This window comes from Acinonyx jubatus, chromosome A1 (genome assembly GCF_027475565.1).
Source record: "Acinonyx jubatus isolate Ajub_Pintada_27869175 chromosome A1, VMU_Ajub_asm_v1.0, whole genome shotgun sequence".
Taxonomy (NCBI): Eukaryota; Metazoa; Chordata; class Mammalia; order Carnivora; family Felidae; genus Acinonyx; species Acinonyx jubatus.
Window position 1 is genome coordinate 107607683 of NC_069380.1, and position 17718 is coordinate 107625400.

Genomic DNA, 17718 nt, shown 5'->3' on the forward strand with positions numbered 1-17718 from the left:
GCTACTCTGCAGCCATAGGATATGAGCCAAACAGCAATTGCTTGACCCCGGAGAAAGGAGCAATCTGCTGAAATCCCAATAAATAATATTTGTACTAAATTGTAACATTACCACATCAGAGATGAGATCAGTGATGTGCAAGTCACTGCAGAGAAAGCAAGTAAATCTTGATTCAAATCCCTTCTTCTCCACTTATCAGTGACACAAGGTTGCATATAACTCACCTCTCTGGACCTCCACTTGCCCATCTTTAATATGGGGACAGTATCACAGAGGCATTTACTCATACTGTGCCTGGCATAGTTAGAGGCACGCCATGACTAAACAGATGGTTAAGGGGTATGGTTGTCAGACCAAGGAGGCAGGCCCAAGCACCGGGCAGAGGTGGCTGGGCCCTGGATATGGTCCCTCAAGAGTTTATGCTCTATAGATGGCACAACAGGCTGTCTGAGTGTCTGAATCCTGGGAACACTCATGAACCACCCCCAGGTTCTAGCTGCCCCCTGGAGAGCAGAGAAAGTGAGCCCCCAGCCAGCCCTCACTAAATTCCTCACTGAGTTCATCATTCTCACTGAGTTCCTGAGCTGGAAACCCAGTTTTACTGGTAGCCTCCTTGAGCTAGATCAGTTTTGAGGCCATCCCACAGGAACAAATCACTCCTGGCATATCGATCACATTATGGTTCTGCACCAGCAAAGAAGAGGCCCAGCTATGGACCCCAGTGAATTCACCAAGGAAAGCCACTCTGGGGAAGACCCTGGGCAGGCAGCCAGCTAGTTTCCTTGGGACATTTACTTCCCTAAGCTGCAGATGGGGAGACCAAGTGACAGCCCTGCCTATCAGAGAAATAACTCAGTACACATAGTGGAAAATCCGGATGTGTTCATCAGCTCTTGGGGTGGGCTTGGAGCTCATTGACATTTCCTCTAATGGGGTGAACTGGTTCAATGGGCTGAGAAGCCTCTGACAAGCCTTAAGAGCTCAGCTGTACGGTCCCCCAAAATTTTAGAAAGAACCCTACAGTCCCTAGTCCTCGGCCATTGCTCATGGGCCCTGAGCTACAGCAGAACGTGGGTATCTGCAGCATTCGCTGATATCCACAGAGCACAGCCCAGAATGGCCATCCATCCATCCACCCACCCAACCCCCATTCACTCAGCAGACCCTCACATGGTCACCGCTCTCATCTAGATCAGTGCTGGACCCTGGGACAAGCCAGATGTGGGCCTGCCCTCCTCCTGGGCGACTCATGAAGGAGCGGACAGGGCTGTGCAGTGTGGTCTGGGCTGTGATTAGGCATGGGGAGCCAGAGAAGGTGCTCGGCGCAGGCATGGGGAGTCAGGACAGGCTTCTGGCAGGGAGTCATACTGACGTTGAGATGGAAAGATGAAGAGGAAAGGATGTCCTTAACAGAGGGAAGCAAACGTACAGAAGCTAGAGCTGACAGAGAGCAGAGAGCACTTAGCCAACTGAATATTCCACTCAGCAAATAAGGTCTGAGCCCAAGAAATCTTGTACAAAGGTCAATGTCACAAGTCTGAGAGGCTGGCCTCCTAGATATGCAAGTTCTCAGAAGTCACCAAAGTATCACAGGCCCCAGGAGAGGGAAGAACAGAACTTGTCTAAACTTGCTGAATTCCTGGTGTCCAGGAAGCCCTTGCCGAAGGTGGAAACACACAGACTCCACAGAAGAAGGTACTTGCCATCCACAGATACAGAGGGGGCAACTAGGGAAGCCAGGATCCAGGGCCCAGACCACAGCCTCCCATACCACTACCCCATCCCTGCCAACATTGGACCATCATATCCACACCTGTGCCCTCATTTGCAGTGGGGATGAACCCACAGGTAACCACCTCCAGACCTGTTCAGAAAGGCCCAGGCCCAGGCTGCAGGGGAAGGAGGCAGCACAAGGCCACCAGAGCCTATGAAGCGGCATCAGGCAGTCAGGCCCCTTCGCTTCTTCTTCACTGTGCACACAGTAGGGGTGGGTCCCTCAGACCGTCTTCTCCTGGCTGGGACCTTCTCTCTAGATAACCCATTTGCCTGGGGCAATGGAGGGTGGTGGAGAAAGGGCTTGGCTACCCACTCCTCCTCAGGCTCCTACTTAGGTACCCACCCTTAAGGAAGCATCTGAAGTGAATGTAGCAACTCTGGCCCTGAGGCTGGGCCTGCACCCCTCCCTGCTGGGTAGCAACCAAGGGAATCAGTGGTGCACATATCATGCTCCTAGGCTTGCTGACCTTCTCAGACATTCAGGGCTGCCTGCGTATACCCTTAGATTCCCTGCAGACCTGGGAGCCACTGCAGGGCAGAGCTGCAAATCCAGGTCTTCTGAGGACATGGGCCTGAGAGCCAACCCACGCCACCAAACCCTTCGCATGGGGGCAGGGTAGAGTCAAGGCCTGGGGTCTGGGCTCATTTCATTATTTCAAAGGGCCTTGGCCTCCTCTGACCTTTACTCTCTCTCCATTAAGCTAGGGTGGGGTTTGGTGGTCCCTGGGATCCCAACAAGAGCTGCCTCTTCCCATACCCCAGGAGGCTCTCCTGGTGGCAGCAGCATAGGATGTGGGATGGGGGTGGGCTGGGCAGCACCCAACGGAATCAGTGGTGCACTGTTGCCAAGTGAGTGTTTGTAAATATTCAGCTGGCAGGAGGACCGCGCCCTCGGCACAAACTAGTCTCCTCTCCCCCAACATATCTTATACCTCTTTGTCCTCTGGCACAGAACAGTTCAGGACCCCAAGTGGTGGCACAGGCTAGGGGACTGAGAGTCCCCCCCATCCCTCCCCTCCTTGTACCATGTTCTCCACTGATTTGGGGCACATGGAAGGTGGGTGGTGAGTGGCATAGCTGTCAAAGCCCAGGAAGGGGAAGAATAGAAGGAAAGAAACCCTGGTGGGAAGCATATTGGCACCAAGGTGGCAGGGTGGCAGGGGTAGAGCCCCAAGGCACAGTCCCTGTTGGAGATGGCCCTGAGGCCCTTGGCTCAGATCCAAGAACCCGTGGCAGACCCAGCCTCCTAACTGCAGCACTCTAGACCTTCACAAGCTACCTAGATGGCTCTGTCAGGGCCCCCTCCTAAACACCTCTCAAAGCTGACTGCTCCTCTTCACCCCCACAGCTCATGGCCTGGTCCAGCTACCACTAAGTGCAGTTCAGATTCCCACACCAGTCTCCTCATAGGCATCCCTGCTTTTAACCAGTGCTTACACTGATACCAAGGTTATTTTCCTGGTACACAGATAGGACCATGTCATGCTACTACTCAAAAACCTTCTCTGGCTCCCTACCACCTTAGGACAAAAGTCCAAACTCATCACGCCAGTATTGAGGGACTTCATGACTCTCAGATTCTTTCCTCCCCTTTAAATCATTCAGGTTCCCTCTGCATCCACCCGGAGTGGGGTGGGAGTTCTTGCAATGGGGTTCTGGGTCTCTGATGGTGGGCAAGCACAAGGCAAGCCACCAGATCATTAAAGAACATCCTTAACTCTCAAAGAAAGGCTTCAAAAAGAAAATCACAACCTCTCCCAGGGCCCAGGGTCCCCAGAAAACAATCTAGGGAGAGGGCCCAAAGGTAAGTTCTGGTGCTGCACTGACCTGGTCTGAACCTTGACTCAGACTCTTGATAGCTGTATGACCTTGGACAAGTCACTTTATCCCTCTGGGCCTCTGCTCAAACAAGCCAATGGATAGACAGAGTGTGGTGCCAATCACACAGTAAATGAAACACTCAGTAGACAGTAGTTAGCTAACGCGGTTACTCCATCTCTTTGCCAGCCAGAAGGGCTCAAAGATAACTTGCAAAAGTACATGCATTTATACCCTACCTTTCCAGAGGGCTCCTGGCACTGGGGAGGCGGCTGAACTGGTCCCACTAGTACCAGCCTCCCTTTATAAAGGGTATGTGGGGCTCAGGGAGAGAGCTTACCACATCTTGAGCAAGGCACAAAAGTGGCGAAGGCCCTGCCCCAAGTGTGCCCTCCTGGGGACAGCGGATGGCAACAGCCGCCTGCTCTGAGAAGCCGGGTGGTGGTGGAGGCGTTAGCAGTGGTGGCAGAGGCTCCCTGGCGGCCGTGGGAGCAGGTCTGGCAGGACCTGGGTACAGAACAGCTCTATGAGGAGCTGCTGCCCCCCCCTTCATCTGCACATTGGGCAGCACTGGCTCAGATCAGCTTAGAGCCAAGCAACCCGCCTTAACCCCCACTCTGCCAGGTTTCCAGAGCTCCGTTCACTGCTTCTCCCCCACCTCCACTCTGTCTTCAGTCCTGGACGGGAGTTTGCCAAATGGGTTGCTTAAGGACAAAGCCTCTTTACACATCCATCCATGACACCGATTAGGGGCCAGAGCCTCAGCCAGGGGCTGGGGACCTGCAGCCAACGTGACTGGCAGAGGTAGAAGGAAGTAGTGGGGAGTGGGGGTGGGGATGCCAGATGTCCGGCTGAGAGAGGCATCTAGAAGCCCAGGAGACTCCACTGCCAGCCCCTCCCAGGGACTGTCTCCACTCCCTGACTCCACAAGGTCACAACCTGTCTACTTGGGGAGAGGAAGGAAACTGGTCACAGTCCCAGATATAACACCTGCTCAGAGATACTCTGGACCAAGGATCAGGGTCAGCAGGTCTCTTCTGAAAACCCTAGTCCAGCACACCAGCCCCTCCTTAATGACTGCCCTTAGGGACACTGTTTCCTGGTTTGCCAGGGACTAGCCATCCTGGAGCCAGAATCCACACCCAGGCCTGTTGGAACCAAAGCTGATCTCTGACATCTCTCAGCACCTCTGGCAGACAGACTGGGACCAGAGGTCCCACAGACTCCCAGGGCCTCACTCCTGCAAGGTTTGTCTCCGTGGGGTTGGGGGGAGGGGGTCAGGTATGGCCATTTTTCACTCCTATTTTGGTGACGAGCATGTGGCTGGGCACACAGTAGCAACATGGTGGCCCCTGCTGAAAAGTAAAAGACAAGTCCAGGCCACAGTGGCCAGCTCTCCACCCTCCAGGCCCTACCCAGAACAGGTGATTCCGAGTCTGCCAAGATGGACCCAGTGTCTACCCAAATCCGACCTACCTCCTCAGCAGCAGGACAGTCCCATGCCACAGTCCAGTGCTCTGAGCTCCCTTTTAAGGGGCTGTGTGCACAACTTGCCTGGTGAGTCTAGAGTTCACAGACCTTGCAACACTTTGCCTGCGGCTGATGGAGCCTCTATTGCTCTCCCCACCATGTGGGGCAGGCCTGAGGGGAAGTTCTTCCCACCTCAGTAGCCCCCACCTAGAATCTGGCAGGTGCCTATCTCAGCCCGCAGGTCCCATCCTCCTCCAATCCACCTGGAAGAAGCTTTAAAATACATACACAAATGCCTGAGGACCCAAGTTCTGTTCACAAAGCTCCTACCTCATCCTTCTTAGCAGGATCCCTACGTTTCTCTAGTCATCTTCAGAGATGTTTTAAAACAAGACAAAATCTTCATTTAAATGCATCTCAGGGCAGCTTTCAGAGCAGGAAATTCAGCGGCCATGACCAAGGTCCTGGCTGATGGAAAGCCACACAGGGTGCTGGGGACACAGTCACAGCAGCAGTTCCATCCCAGGAAGTTTGTGGCCCCATCACTAGGTTAAGAAAAGCACAGATCTTACCATAACCTGTGCGGCCCTGACACGCAGACACGCAAACACAGCAGCCCACCCTTGGCCCACGTATCTACCCGGTCCTCACAGATATTCATGCCTATCTCTACTATGTGAGGCTTTCTCTCCATCTTCCTCTTGGGTTTTAATTAGAGTCACAGAACCACAGATGATTGGGGCAGAGATGGGGCCCAGGGCCTCCCCAACCGGGGAAGTGCCAGGGGAGACACACTGCACATCCCCCAAGAGGCTAGGATGCAGGTTGCTGGGTTACACAGCAACTCACCTGCCGAGCTTCCCCAGGGAGCCTGATTATAGCTCCGAAGGCTCAATTTAAGCCCTTTCGATGTGGAAAAGTCCACCTACAGTTGGCTGTGCCTGACTGCTGAGCAGGGCCACCACCTGTACCTGCTAGCCCGGATTCACTGTGAACATGCCTCCCTTTAGCAATTCATTCAGTGCGGGAAACAGCCTTCACTGCCCTCTGATACCTCCCCACCTTCCTCCCACCATGCCGGCACCTTTAAAGAATCCCACTCACCCTAAGCCCTGGTCAGGGAACATGGGCCCACATTCCTGACGACAACACCAGGAAGCCAGGCTCAAACAACACTTTCAGGAACTTAAAAATACAAATAACCTTGAGGACAGAGGAGCGAACAGAAACACAGTGTCTTTCACAAGCTCTGAGATAAACGTTGTCCTTACCATGAATCGGGCACAACTAAAATTTCAGAGCAAAGAGGGGGCATCAGAGGCTAAAACTGGCAGAAGTCCCTATGGAAATATTTACCGAGTATGATAACCAGGGCCAATGGTGTGGATGAGCCTCAGCCTCATTGCCCTTCCTTCCACACCAAGCCCTGGGACAGCAGGCAGGACTCGGGGATGCTGGTGAGGATCATGAGCACTGCACAGGCAGAGGGACACCCCCTGGCCAGGCCCCACCGTGCAGGAAGCCAAATCCTGTGGCTGCAACATGATCCTTTCCCCTCCCAGACAGTCCGTGTTAGGACTGCCAGTGTTCTGGCTTCAGGAGCAGTGATCCATTTCCGTCACCGGCCCACGCTGAGGACATACTGTGAACCCAATAGGTTCAAGCTCAGAAAGGGACCAGAGGCCACTCCTGGCAGGGCCAGGGTCTTAGGGCTCACTGCAGATGGCCGCGGCCCAGGATGTGACCTCCTCCAACGGGGGTTCTGCTAAGATAGGGTTGTGGGAACTGAGGTGGGGGGACAAGAGAGGGATTTGCTCACCTGCTTGTTCACTCAGGAGCACTCAGGGACCCTGCTCAGGAAGGAATGCACAAAAGACAGGACCTGAGGCACATCCTTAGTCAGGAATAGGGAGGAAGGTGGGAATTGGGAGCAGATGGAAAGGAGTGTTCTGAGAAGGGGATAGACTGATAAAAGTGGGTTAGTAAGTTGCAGAAACAGCCTGTAAGATTTTGAGGCTCCTAGGAAAGTGGCAGGAGTCTGGTTGCATTGAGGAAAGGGGCAGGAAGCTGAGTCTGGGAGGATAGCATTTAGCTGCAGAAGAAAAAAGACTTGGTACTTGTATATAAGCCTCATGCCTTCAGTGTCACAGCCATCAGCTAAGAGAACCCACCAGCTCCTAGTAACCTGGGGTTTTAAGATGCATAAGTGCCTCCCCACCAGTCAAGCTGTACCCCTAGAACTCTGCTAAAGGGGCTGCTACTGTAGCCAGGAGCCAACAAGACTCCATTCCAACCATTCTAAGTGTCACTGTTTTTTCACAGAACAGACAATAAGCAGAGAAGAGAGAGTTTTGCCTTTGGTTAAAAGTAAATTTTCTGGAAAATTTGATAAATAGCTTAATTTTCTGGCTCCCCCATACTCTGACAAAGTTTCTCTTCGGAATGCCACAAAAAGAAACAAATCCACGTTTCACTTAGTTCAGTGGAAGGCTATGCCTGTCAGTGGGACCTTGCCATTTCCTGACTCATCCCTCTGGAGGTCAGGGTCACACAGCAGCCGTCTCTCACTGCCCTAGGGCCGCAAGGTTCTGTTGTTGGCCACTGAGAGCCACTGGTGTCCACAGGGTTAATATCAGGGCTCAAGTGGCCCAGCCCTCAGCTGGGCAGGAGCATTGAGAACTCAGGCCTCCTTTTCAAGGCCAGGATGAATGGGGAATATGCAAATGCCCGCCTCCTGAGGAGTGCAGGGGAGGGCCTGGTGCTGTATCTTTCCACTCTGGGCCTGTCACATGAAAGGGTGTGTATTCCTGCGGCTAGCTCTGGGCGCCAGACTGGGGCTGTTCTCACCAGAAAACAAAAATCTCTTTCAGACCAAGCGAAAACGAGGCCCTGGCTGGTCCAGGAAGGCTGTTGGACGTTGTTCACACTGACCCACCGAGAGCAACTATCACTTGGATTCTCACTGAACCTGCCACCTTTCCAGATGGAGCCAGAGGCCTCTGTGGCCCCAGGGAAAGAAAGCACTGTGTTGGGTCAGAGTGGGTGGCACCAAGAAGTAGGATTGGCTCGTTCTGAGGATCTGTTCGTTTTGCCCCCTTTTGAAAATAGAAATGGCTGGATCTAAGGTCACCGCCTTTTATTTATGAGGGAACTTTGGTAATTTTCATAGTGTTGATGATTAAACATGGAGAAAGAAAAGGGAAGAAAAATGTAATGGCAAACGAAAGAACTTGCAGTGCCCAGAAAGGACTTTTAAGAATGGAGGCCGCATGCATCCTCTGCCCACCTCGCCAGGAACTGCTGCCACACTGCCCTCAAACTGTGGGTAGGGTTTACGGTAACCCAGAGCCCAGCGTGCAAGATCACAAGCTTCTGGGACACTCCAAGGCTTGGACTCCATCCTCAACAGAGGCCCCATGACAAGATCAGACATCAATTTTGTTCAGACTTCCAGAGGCCAGAAGAGCTGCTTTTCTGACACCTGGGGGTCACCAGGAGCTGTCCATTAACCAGAGTACAAACCTAGTACCTTATGAAGTATGAATGCTACTCAGACTCCCATTAACAGGAGACAGTGACACAGGGAGACCTCAAACACACACATGGTGGTTTAGCCTGAGAGGAAATCTAGGACAAAAACACTTGAGGAACTGATTCAGAAGCAACAGGAGGTCTGGTGGCTGCTCTGCTGATTCCCTGCAAGCCAACGGAAACAGGCCTGGTCAGCTTCTCAGCCCAAAGAAAATGCCCATCTCTGATGGACATCCATTGCTGTTCCCTCCTCAGGTCTTTCATCTGTAAGTTGGGGCCAACAGTACCCCCATGAAGCCAAGAGGCCAGGCATGTCTGTGAGTGTTCAGGGAGCTACCCCGAGGGGAACAGGAGGTCAGAGGAAGGAGAGGAGCAGGAGGGGAAAGGACACTTCAGTACAGATGGAAAGGGTGCTTCATGGGTCTCAGCCTTCCCTGATGTCTGACCTGTGGCAAGGGATAGGGAAATATGTACACACACCTCTCACCAGCCCACTGGCCAGGAAAAGGCCTGCCCTCCCTTTCTCTCCACCACTCCAAGATGAGCTAGGCTTGTGGGGAGAGACTGTAGGCAGGGTGGGGGGCTGAGTAAGGGTGAGTTGAGGGCATCTCCAAGAGAACCATGTCCAACCCATCTGCTAGAAGGCACTATCACCGTTAACACTGAAGCTCGCCAGACACTAAGCAGGGTCCTGGGGTTTAGGTGGCTTCATGCAACCTCAGCTCTAGGGGCCATAGCAGAGGGGCCAGAAGCACTGCCCTTTCCAAAGTTAAGGATTCACTGAAGGTCTGGATGGGTCCCGGTGAGTCCCCCTTCTCCGTGTTGTTAACTGCCTTCATCTCATTGGCCTCTAGAGCCTCGCCATCCAGCCTCTGGCCAACTTCCCTGTCCAACCTTACTGGCAGGCCCATATTTTATCCTGCTGCCCAGTCTCTGACTGACCTCACTGTCCCTCCCAGTGGCTCTTATGCCTATTCGACAGGATCTGCAGTCACTGCCCAGAATGGTCTATAGCCAAGGCTGGGCCAGGGGTTAGTGGTCAGAAGGACACTGACTGGAGATAGTTAGCCCCAGCAGCAATCCACATGCTGGAGGGTACCAAAGGGCCTTGTAGCAGGGCTGAGTCCTGGTTGGTCCCTTGGGATCCACCTCCTGTACTGGTGGGCCAGGCTGGTGTAGTGCACTGGGAGTAGGGTGGGATTCCTGGTGTTGGTTAGTGGGCTTGCTCCCAGAGCTGCCCGTTTGACCTGGGCCTGCCTGTCCTCTCTCTTTCCTCCAATAATCATCAATCACTGGGTCTGTTCCTAGCCCCAAAAGGTGTCATTCCAGATTTGCTTGTCCCAGGGTCTGAAAACAGAGATGCTGATTGTTCCCTCACTGGTACTATCCTGGCCTGGCTTCTTGCTCTAAAGCCCCAGAAGACACCTATCTCAGAATGCAGGCCTGAATGGGCAGATGGCAAATCAGAAGCCAGCACCCCCCTCCCCCACCTATTCTCCATAGGCAACCCCAGCCAAACACCTGAACTAGCTGTCAGGAAAGGAAAGATGTTCCTGGGAAGAGCAAGTAGGTAGGTACAGGTGGAACTTTTTGGGATCTAAAAATCCTTCGGGCTCTGAGATTACAGGTTAGGTCTCAGAACAGATAGCTCAGTTTGGTTCAGAATTTGTCCCAACCCACTTCCCATCTTTCCATTTCTGCCTATCACGGACCCCAAGCCTCACATGAATCAAAAGCCACAAAAAGGAACAAGGTCTGGGAATGACTACACCCACCATGAGCTCCCAGAGCATCCAAGCCTTGGTGGGAGACCAGCCTGGGCATCCTGAAGGACACTCCAAGGGCCCAAAGTAGCATTCCTGAAGCCCAATGGGTGGCTAGTGATGATTCTGGCCATGCCAATGCAGGAAATGGGGCCATCACACCAGACCATCAGGTGAGCTGAGGACCCTGATTAGAGCCTCCTGTCTGCTCTACTTGGTCAGAGCTCCCACCCTACTGGAGCTCTAAGGAAACAAAATACCTCACCCTTAGAGAAGAATATCTTCCAGAAAACCAATTACCTGCAGGTATGGGTTTGGTCCTTCCCTCCTTCCTTTAGCAAAAACTTTTGGAGCACCTCCTTCTGTTCTGGGTTCTTAGCACTAACGGTTCCCCCGTGAAGGCTGACCTGTCCTGCCTGCGAGGAGTTCATGCCTGCTTTCCCCTACTGTTTCTACCACACTGGCATCATCCCCAGTTGGCACCTAGTAAAAGCACACACAGGATCTATTATTTGCTAATTGATTTGTGGTAAGAGAATGGCTTATAAAACACATCATTATTAAAATAAATTATTCTCATGGAATTCTTCATATTACTTATTTATGCAGTAAACAACAGTTCACACTGTGCCTGGCCCCAGACTGGGGCACAGAGAGAAGAAACTCTGGCCCTGCCTTCTAGGAGATCATACTATAGGAGGCCCAAAACTGCAGCTCAGTGGGAGAGGTGACACTAGCCATGGCTTGTAGATGTGCAGGGGTAGTGTCACCTTGGCCACCCACATGTCCAGTTTGGGCTATGTTTCCTTGAAGCAGCCACTGTACAGAACAAAGCCCAGGATGCTTGGCTTGGTATTCTAGGGCCTGCAGAACGCAGCCCTGATGACCTCACTCGCCAAGCCGAGTTTGGCCACAGTCACTCCTATGACCAGTCTTTCCTCAGACTAGTCCTTCTGCCTGGAATGCCTTGTTTCCCTACTCCCTTTCTGCACATCAGAACCCTGCACCTGCTTTAAGGAAGGCCTAGCTTGAATTAACATTTAAAGGCCCTTTCCTATGTGCCAGCCCCTGCTCTCAGCACTTTATGTCTGTCCTCTCTTCAAACCCTCCGCCTTCCAAGGACCACTCCCTTACTTGTGCCTACGGACAAGTCTGCTGGAGGGCTCATGCCCTGGCTGCTCAGGTCTGATGGTTCCTCCCTGGACTGGAAGTCTGAGGGTATGGTCTGGCTCATAGCTCTTAGGAGTTGCTTCACCCCTGAACCTCCCTGAGTCTCACTGCGTCATTTTTTAAATGGGGATAACAGCACCACAGTGTTGTGGGGAAGATTAAAGGAAAGGTTAGGGAATTGTAGAACACAGGGCTTGACACATGGTAGGTGCTCAGGGAAACAGCAGTCAAATCAGCACGTTTGCAACAACACTTCCCCCCATAAAAACAACCCCCTCCCACATTCCATAAATATGTGAGTGCCTACTATGTGCCACACTAATCACATGGCTAATTACAAAGTGCAGCTTGTGTTATACAAATGCCTATAACTTTTGCCTCTTTTTGCAAACAAGCCAGAGCCTCATGCTCACTTATTCTGCTTGATGTATGTATGGAATAGTCCTGGGTCCCATCTGGGCCTGAAGCTGAGCCAAAGTCAGCCTTCTGAAGGTCAATCTAAGGGCCCTTGTAATCACATGGGACAGGAAACCAGCCAGAGCTGAAAGGCCCAGTTCTGCCGCCCTCTGGTGTTGGTGTGCTGTCACTGGTATGACTCTTGTATCCTACCACAGGCTGGGGAGGATAAGGTGCTGAGGTGAGAATTCTCCTACAGAGCAGTGCATCATGTGTAAATCCAAATTTTCTTTTGTGAGGCATGCCCTCAGCTGTTCTGCCTGGAGCCCCACAATATTTACAGGTCCTAAGTGCCTTCTTGGGCCCCCTATAATGGCCCCAGATCTCTTATCAGTCCTCTATACTACTGGGAGCCTGGAATCAGCGGAGGAAGATTTGATGGGATTGAACTGAGCCAAGCTGTGCAAGCCTGCACCTTCCTTGGACACTTACAGCCAGATGGCTGCCACACCAGTCTCTGCCACCAGAGCCAGCCCTCATTCCCCATGGCCACAGCTGAGGCTTCCTACTTTCCCCTCCAGGAGCCCAGCCTCAACCTGAGCCACATCTAATCTCATCCAAACCATCTAACAGCCTCTCTGCACCCTACCAGCCTCCATTCTCCCCCTGCTGGCACAGCCTGGCCAGTGCACCTGAACAGGGAGCTTCTCTACAGGCTAAAGAAACCTCCTTTCCTCCAGAATCTCCAGCTATCCAGACTCCATCTTCCTCCCACAATCTAGGCCCCCTAGGCACAAGGCTCTGAAGACCCACTCCTCTATAATTCTTCTTGCACATCTTTGCTGGCCTGATGTTCTCTACCTGCCTCTGACAAACACCCCTCTATGCCACAGAAGCCTATTAAGATGTCACCAATGGTCAGGCACATGGTTGAGCAGAATAGACCTTGTCTATTCTGACATGGTGCTGCATCAACCTAGAGGAAGGGACACCCTTTCAGAAATTCATCCACTAAGTGGGGTACCTCTTTCTGCTTTGTCCAGTGGTGCCAGATGGCCAGGCAGAAATGGCAATCCATTGCTCCCACAGTCCTGAGAACTCATGACACTGAAAGCAACGAGGTTTTCCCAGGCCAGGCATAGCATCTGACTCAGGCTGGATCTATTTTATTTATTTCCTTGTTTACTACTCAACACACAGGTGGGACCTGGGCTGGCCCAGGACTCAGTACTGGCCTCTCCAGTGCGGAATAGGAAAGATGGAGCTCTTGCTCTCCTAGGGCTCAGAGCACAAGGCTGCCTCCCCCAGATGGAAAGTTCTTCCTCCAGGTGTCTTCCTCCTACCTTTTCACATTATCTACTCCCTGCAGCCCCTTATAGGCAGTCCTTGTCTCCTTAGAGCCAGAATGGGTGGCAAAAAGCACATACCTCTACTAAAGAGTGACATCAGCTTGAGGGTCCTCTCCTCTTTCTAGCTGAGCCAAAGGGATCTGACAGCTTCCTAGGAACCCTGGAGATCACAAGGCCAAATGTATTGTCAGTCTTAGCCTAGGAGTTTCCTCTCTCCCCACAGAAAAGCTGGGGACTAGGCAAAGTACCAAGCACGGTAGACACATGATCTGGGAGTATCCTAACATGATTGTGGGATGCTCCATCCAGTGATCACTACTTAGTCACTCACTCTGGTGCCAAATATGGCATCTTTGAGGAATTTCCTGTTTTGCATTGAGGAGCTTGCCCTCTATGGAAGCAGCTGCCACCTGTACCAAGAGTCACCTTCCCTGACCACTCCAGGGCCTCTGTACAGTCATTCAGAGAGGCATGTGACCACTTTGGGAAATACTCCATAATGATGCAGGACAGAAGATCAGTTTGAGTCAATGTCTGCTGAACCCCAATTTCAGACAAGGACCCAACACTGTAAGGGGCTTTTTCTCAAAGGCTGCTGATTACTCCCAACACATGTGGCCCTGTAGTCTCCAGATATCTTCTTGCAGCTGCAGGAGACCAAGGTTCCATGGCTTGGTGAGGGCCTACTAAGGGTAAAGCAAAGGGTCCTGGCACTAGGGAAAGGCTTGGAGACCATCACTCAGTAAATGGTGGCTGTCGCTATCACCATCATCATCCTCATCATTATTTTGGTAACTCCTGCCCCTGACCCGTGAGTCCGGCTCTGACCTTGCCCGCTAGATGAGCACATCAGGCCCAGAGTGGCCCTGCATGGCCTGTTCTCAGACACTAACAGACAGAAGGAGCTTAGGGAGCTGAAGGGATTAGAGAGGCCTCACTCACTCCCCGGCTCAGGGGAAGTGTCCCCGTGGCCCAACTGAGGGCAATGGGGGTGGGGGGGGGGTCGGTGATCACCTGGCCCACCAACCAAGTTTCAGGCCTTATACCACCATGCACTTAGCAATGATTGATCAATTAAAGCCTCACATCAAATCCCACTCTGCCAGATATTATCCATGTGACACTGGGCAAGTCAATTACCTCTGAGCCTCAGTTAGAAAGGGAAAGTGCCACCAAACTCCTTGTATTTGCTGTGAATATTAAATAGTACATGTAAAGTTTCAGGTAAGGATTTCAAAACGGTTGGATTCCCCTTCTTTGGCTCAAAAAGAACCTTATGACCTCTGAAGCTGCAGTTTGAATGTGAATTAACATTCACAGAGTATTCACTTTAGACTAGGTCCCTTTTAAGGCCAGTTTAAGTTTCAAACACTTCACATACCTTATCAGGCTTAAATCTGCACATGGGCAGTCCGATGTGGAGACCCTTTAGTGGTATTATACCCTGGAGGAACCCAACGCTCTCAGAGGGGACTGGCTGGTGCAGGCAGCAGAACTGGTGGATGAACAGGCCTGTGGTGAGACCCCAGGTGTGTGTAGGGGGGTGAGGGGAGTGCTGGGCAGGGATTCACAGGGGGTCCTTACTGCTTCCTAAGAGAATGCAGGGGCGAGGAGCTGACTCCTGTGAGGGGGAGGGGAAAGGCCCAGGAGCAGTGGGGACACAAGCAGTGGGTAGAGCTGAGGAATCAGGTAAACACCTCCGTTGCAGAAATCTAGTTAAGATTTCTGGCTCAAGGGTGGGCAGTGAGGGGTCTTGAGGAGACCCCTGACCACGATCAGAAGCCCCAGGACAGTGCTGGTTATGTCGCTGACTTGCGGCAAAACGTCAGGCACCAACAACCTCTGTTTCTGGACACTAGGGATGGGCAAGGATGCCCTATGTGTCCCTTGCGGTACGAATGGGCTCGGCCTAGTCTTGATCACCGGTGGTGCTCCCTTAAGGGGAGAGGGTGCGAGAACCCGAGGGAGGCTGTTGTGATGTCCTGAGAGCCAGGTCCCTCATTTCCGAACATCCAGCTGCTTCCCAAACCCCGACCCAGAGCCCGCCAGAATTTGGGGGTGGGGAGACGACCTGGGAGGCCAGGGTGGCGAGAGAGACTTGAAGGGACTGCTCAGAGGCCGAGACTGGGAGCTCACCTCCACCCGGAGCCAAGACCCTACAGCGCGCGGGGGATGGGGGTCTGGGACGAGGACAGAATGGGGACTTACCCGCGAATAGCCAGAGGGAGCCCCCGGAGACGAGGAAGAAGGTCAGCATGTCGATCAGCGGGGCCCGGCCTGGCCCTGCACGGCCTCCTCGGCCGCAGCCCCGCAGCCCCGCAGCCCCAGCAGTCGCCTCGCTGCCGCCGCCGCCGCCGCCGCCGCCGGGTATTTTTAGCCCCCGCCCCCCGGCTCCGCAGCGCCCCCCCTCTCCGCGCCGCTGCGGAGTCTTGGCGGGAGGGGGAGGGCGCGGCGCGCGCTCGGCACCGGAGCCCCCCAGGCCGCCTTGCAACCTGCCGAGTCCCTGGCGCCCCCAGCGCTCAGAGCCTCTTCGGAACCGCCGAGGCCCAGGAGGGGGAGGGGCCGGCCGCAGCGCCGACCAGCCCTCTGCGCCCCCGCCCCCAACGTCAGGACTAGGCGTTCTGGGGAAACGGGCAGAAGAGGGGCGCACGGGAGACGAGCGGCGGAGCGTGAACCGCGCTCACCCCACCGCTGCGCGACCCTTTCTCCGCGTGCCCCTGCCTTTGATTGCTGGGCAGGCTTGGGTGGCAGAGGGGTTGCAGTCACCTGTTCTAGGAGGCACGCTGCCTGTGGGCCGGTTCCCGCTGACGCAGACGCCTCCCAGGACCCAAGTTTACAGACACCAGGAGCCCATGGGTGCCAAGTTCGCAAGCCAGAGAAGAGACAGGTGGTCCGTGTAGGCTCTGGCAAACGAATTTCTAGGCCTGATTAGGGCCCAAATTCCTTGGGAACCCCAGACTTCAGATCTTCCCTTCTGGGAAGGTTGAATCTGAGGCCACCCAAGGTCACAGGAGGCTCCATGTAGTCACAACCTGCCACGTGGGTCACAGGAGGTCACAGGAAACCACATGGAATCACAGGTGTTTCTTGAATACACAGGCAGTCATGGTCTTCATACATACCTATTTATGGCACATGAGGTCTCAAGAAGCCCCCCATAGCTACAGGGAATGGCCACACAGCCACCCACAGCCACATATGGCCACTTTACTGGCTGAGGGGTTGGACACCTTCTGTTTCAGTGTCTGGGATGGAAAGAGGAAGCCCAGTTGTACCTTCTTTTGAAAGAATAACTAGAATAAATTTAGATATCCTGGTGGGTCCTACACCTACACCTGGATTTCAGGGTCACCTCCTCCCAACACTCTTGCTGTTCTTAAATGTGCATGTCCCACCAGGCCTCCAGCACCGAGGACAGCGCTCAAGCAGCCCAGTCCAGAATATATGCAACCCTCCCAGGCCAGGCACTAGCTGACCCAGGGAGAAAAGGGTAGAAAACCAGAGAACAGAGATCAGGTGGCAGAGAATGGAAGAGCCAGAGGTCTCTTCAGACCCACCAGAGACCACCTGCCCTATGTGCGCATGTGCTCAACAACTTAGCCATTAGGGTGTGAATTTGTACAGGGGCCTGCACCTGCAGTACCAGTATATGGCATACGTCTGCCCAGGCCTGTCCATAGACACCTGTAGGTGAAAGTGTACATATGTGTGCCTCTGAGACAATTCCCATATTTACAGTAGGATCTTCCACCATCCCCATAGCAGGATCTGGACTCCTGGTAGAGATGCTCCTGCTGGAACTCAGGCACAACCTGGCAGGGACTTTGATGGAATCTCTCATGCTCCAGGTTTGGAAGGCTCCTCCAAGAGGATGTCACATGGCTATCAGAATCCCGCACCCCCCGCCCCTCCAAAATCCCACTGGCAGCAGACTAACTGAAGCCCTGCTGGTGCTCATAAGGAAACCTAAGGGGAACCAGAAGGCTGGGCAACAAGAAAGTATCTCTCCAGATCAGATTAGTCTAGAGAGATCGTCAGACAATTTCTCCATAGGGCAGGGGGCCAACAAAGAACTTCTCTGTAGAGCAGGAGGCCCAGAAGACATGCTGCTAGCCCCAGGCCCAGCCTTCCTCGACAACACTCAGCTGCAGAAGTGCTCCAGTCCCTTGCATGGCTCCTGGCAGCCTCTTCTCCAGAGTGATGTCATGGGACACATTTAGTCTGGCCTCCTGCAGGATGTCGCATCCAGTTACTCTTCTACAGATGTCTCTGCTACTTATGAATATTTTAATTCAAAAAGATGTGCTTGAGCTGTGACAGATTACAGCTTAACTGAGTATTTTTCAAGCATGGCCTATCTCCACCTACTCCTTGAGGGGTGGGGATTCGAAGACCATGGGCCTGGCTGTGGGATCATGGCCAGGTATCTTTCCTCTTTAGGCTTA

General features: G+C 53.2%; 1 protein-coding gene across 8 annotated transcripts in view; it reads right to left on the bottom strand.

Annotated features, from left to right (window-relative positions):
- The window catches only part of ACSL6 (acyl-CoA synthetase long chain family member 6), a 66914-nt gene extending 51109 nt beyond the window's left edge, over positions 1-15805 (bottom strand). For 2 of the 8 annotated variants that reach the window (XM_027076746.2, XM_053220650.1), the window contains exon 1: positions 15482-15804. In XM_027076746.2, coding sequence (XP_026932547.1) covers positions 15482-15530 — 49 coding nt within the window. In that variant the 5' untranslated portion in view covers positions 15531-15804. Of the gene's footprint in view, positions 1-3934; positions 4084-6168; positions 6319-6420; positions 6553-13351; positions 13434-15481 lie in introns of those variants that run through there. The other 6 variants (XM_027076747.2, XM_053220658.1, XM_027076745.2 and 3 more) reach the window with 6 other exon arrangements.
- Positions 15806-17718: the final 1913 nt, after the last annotated feature.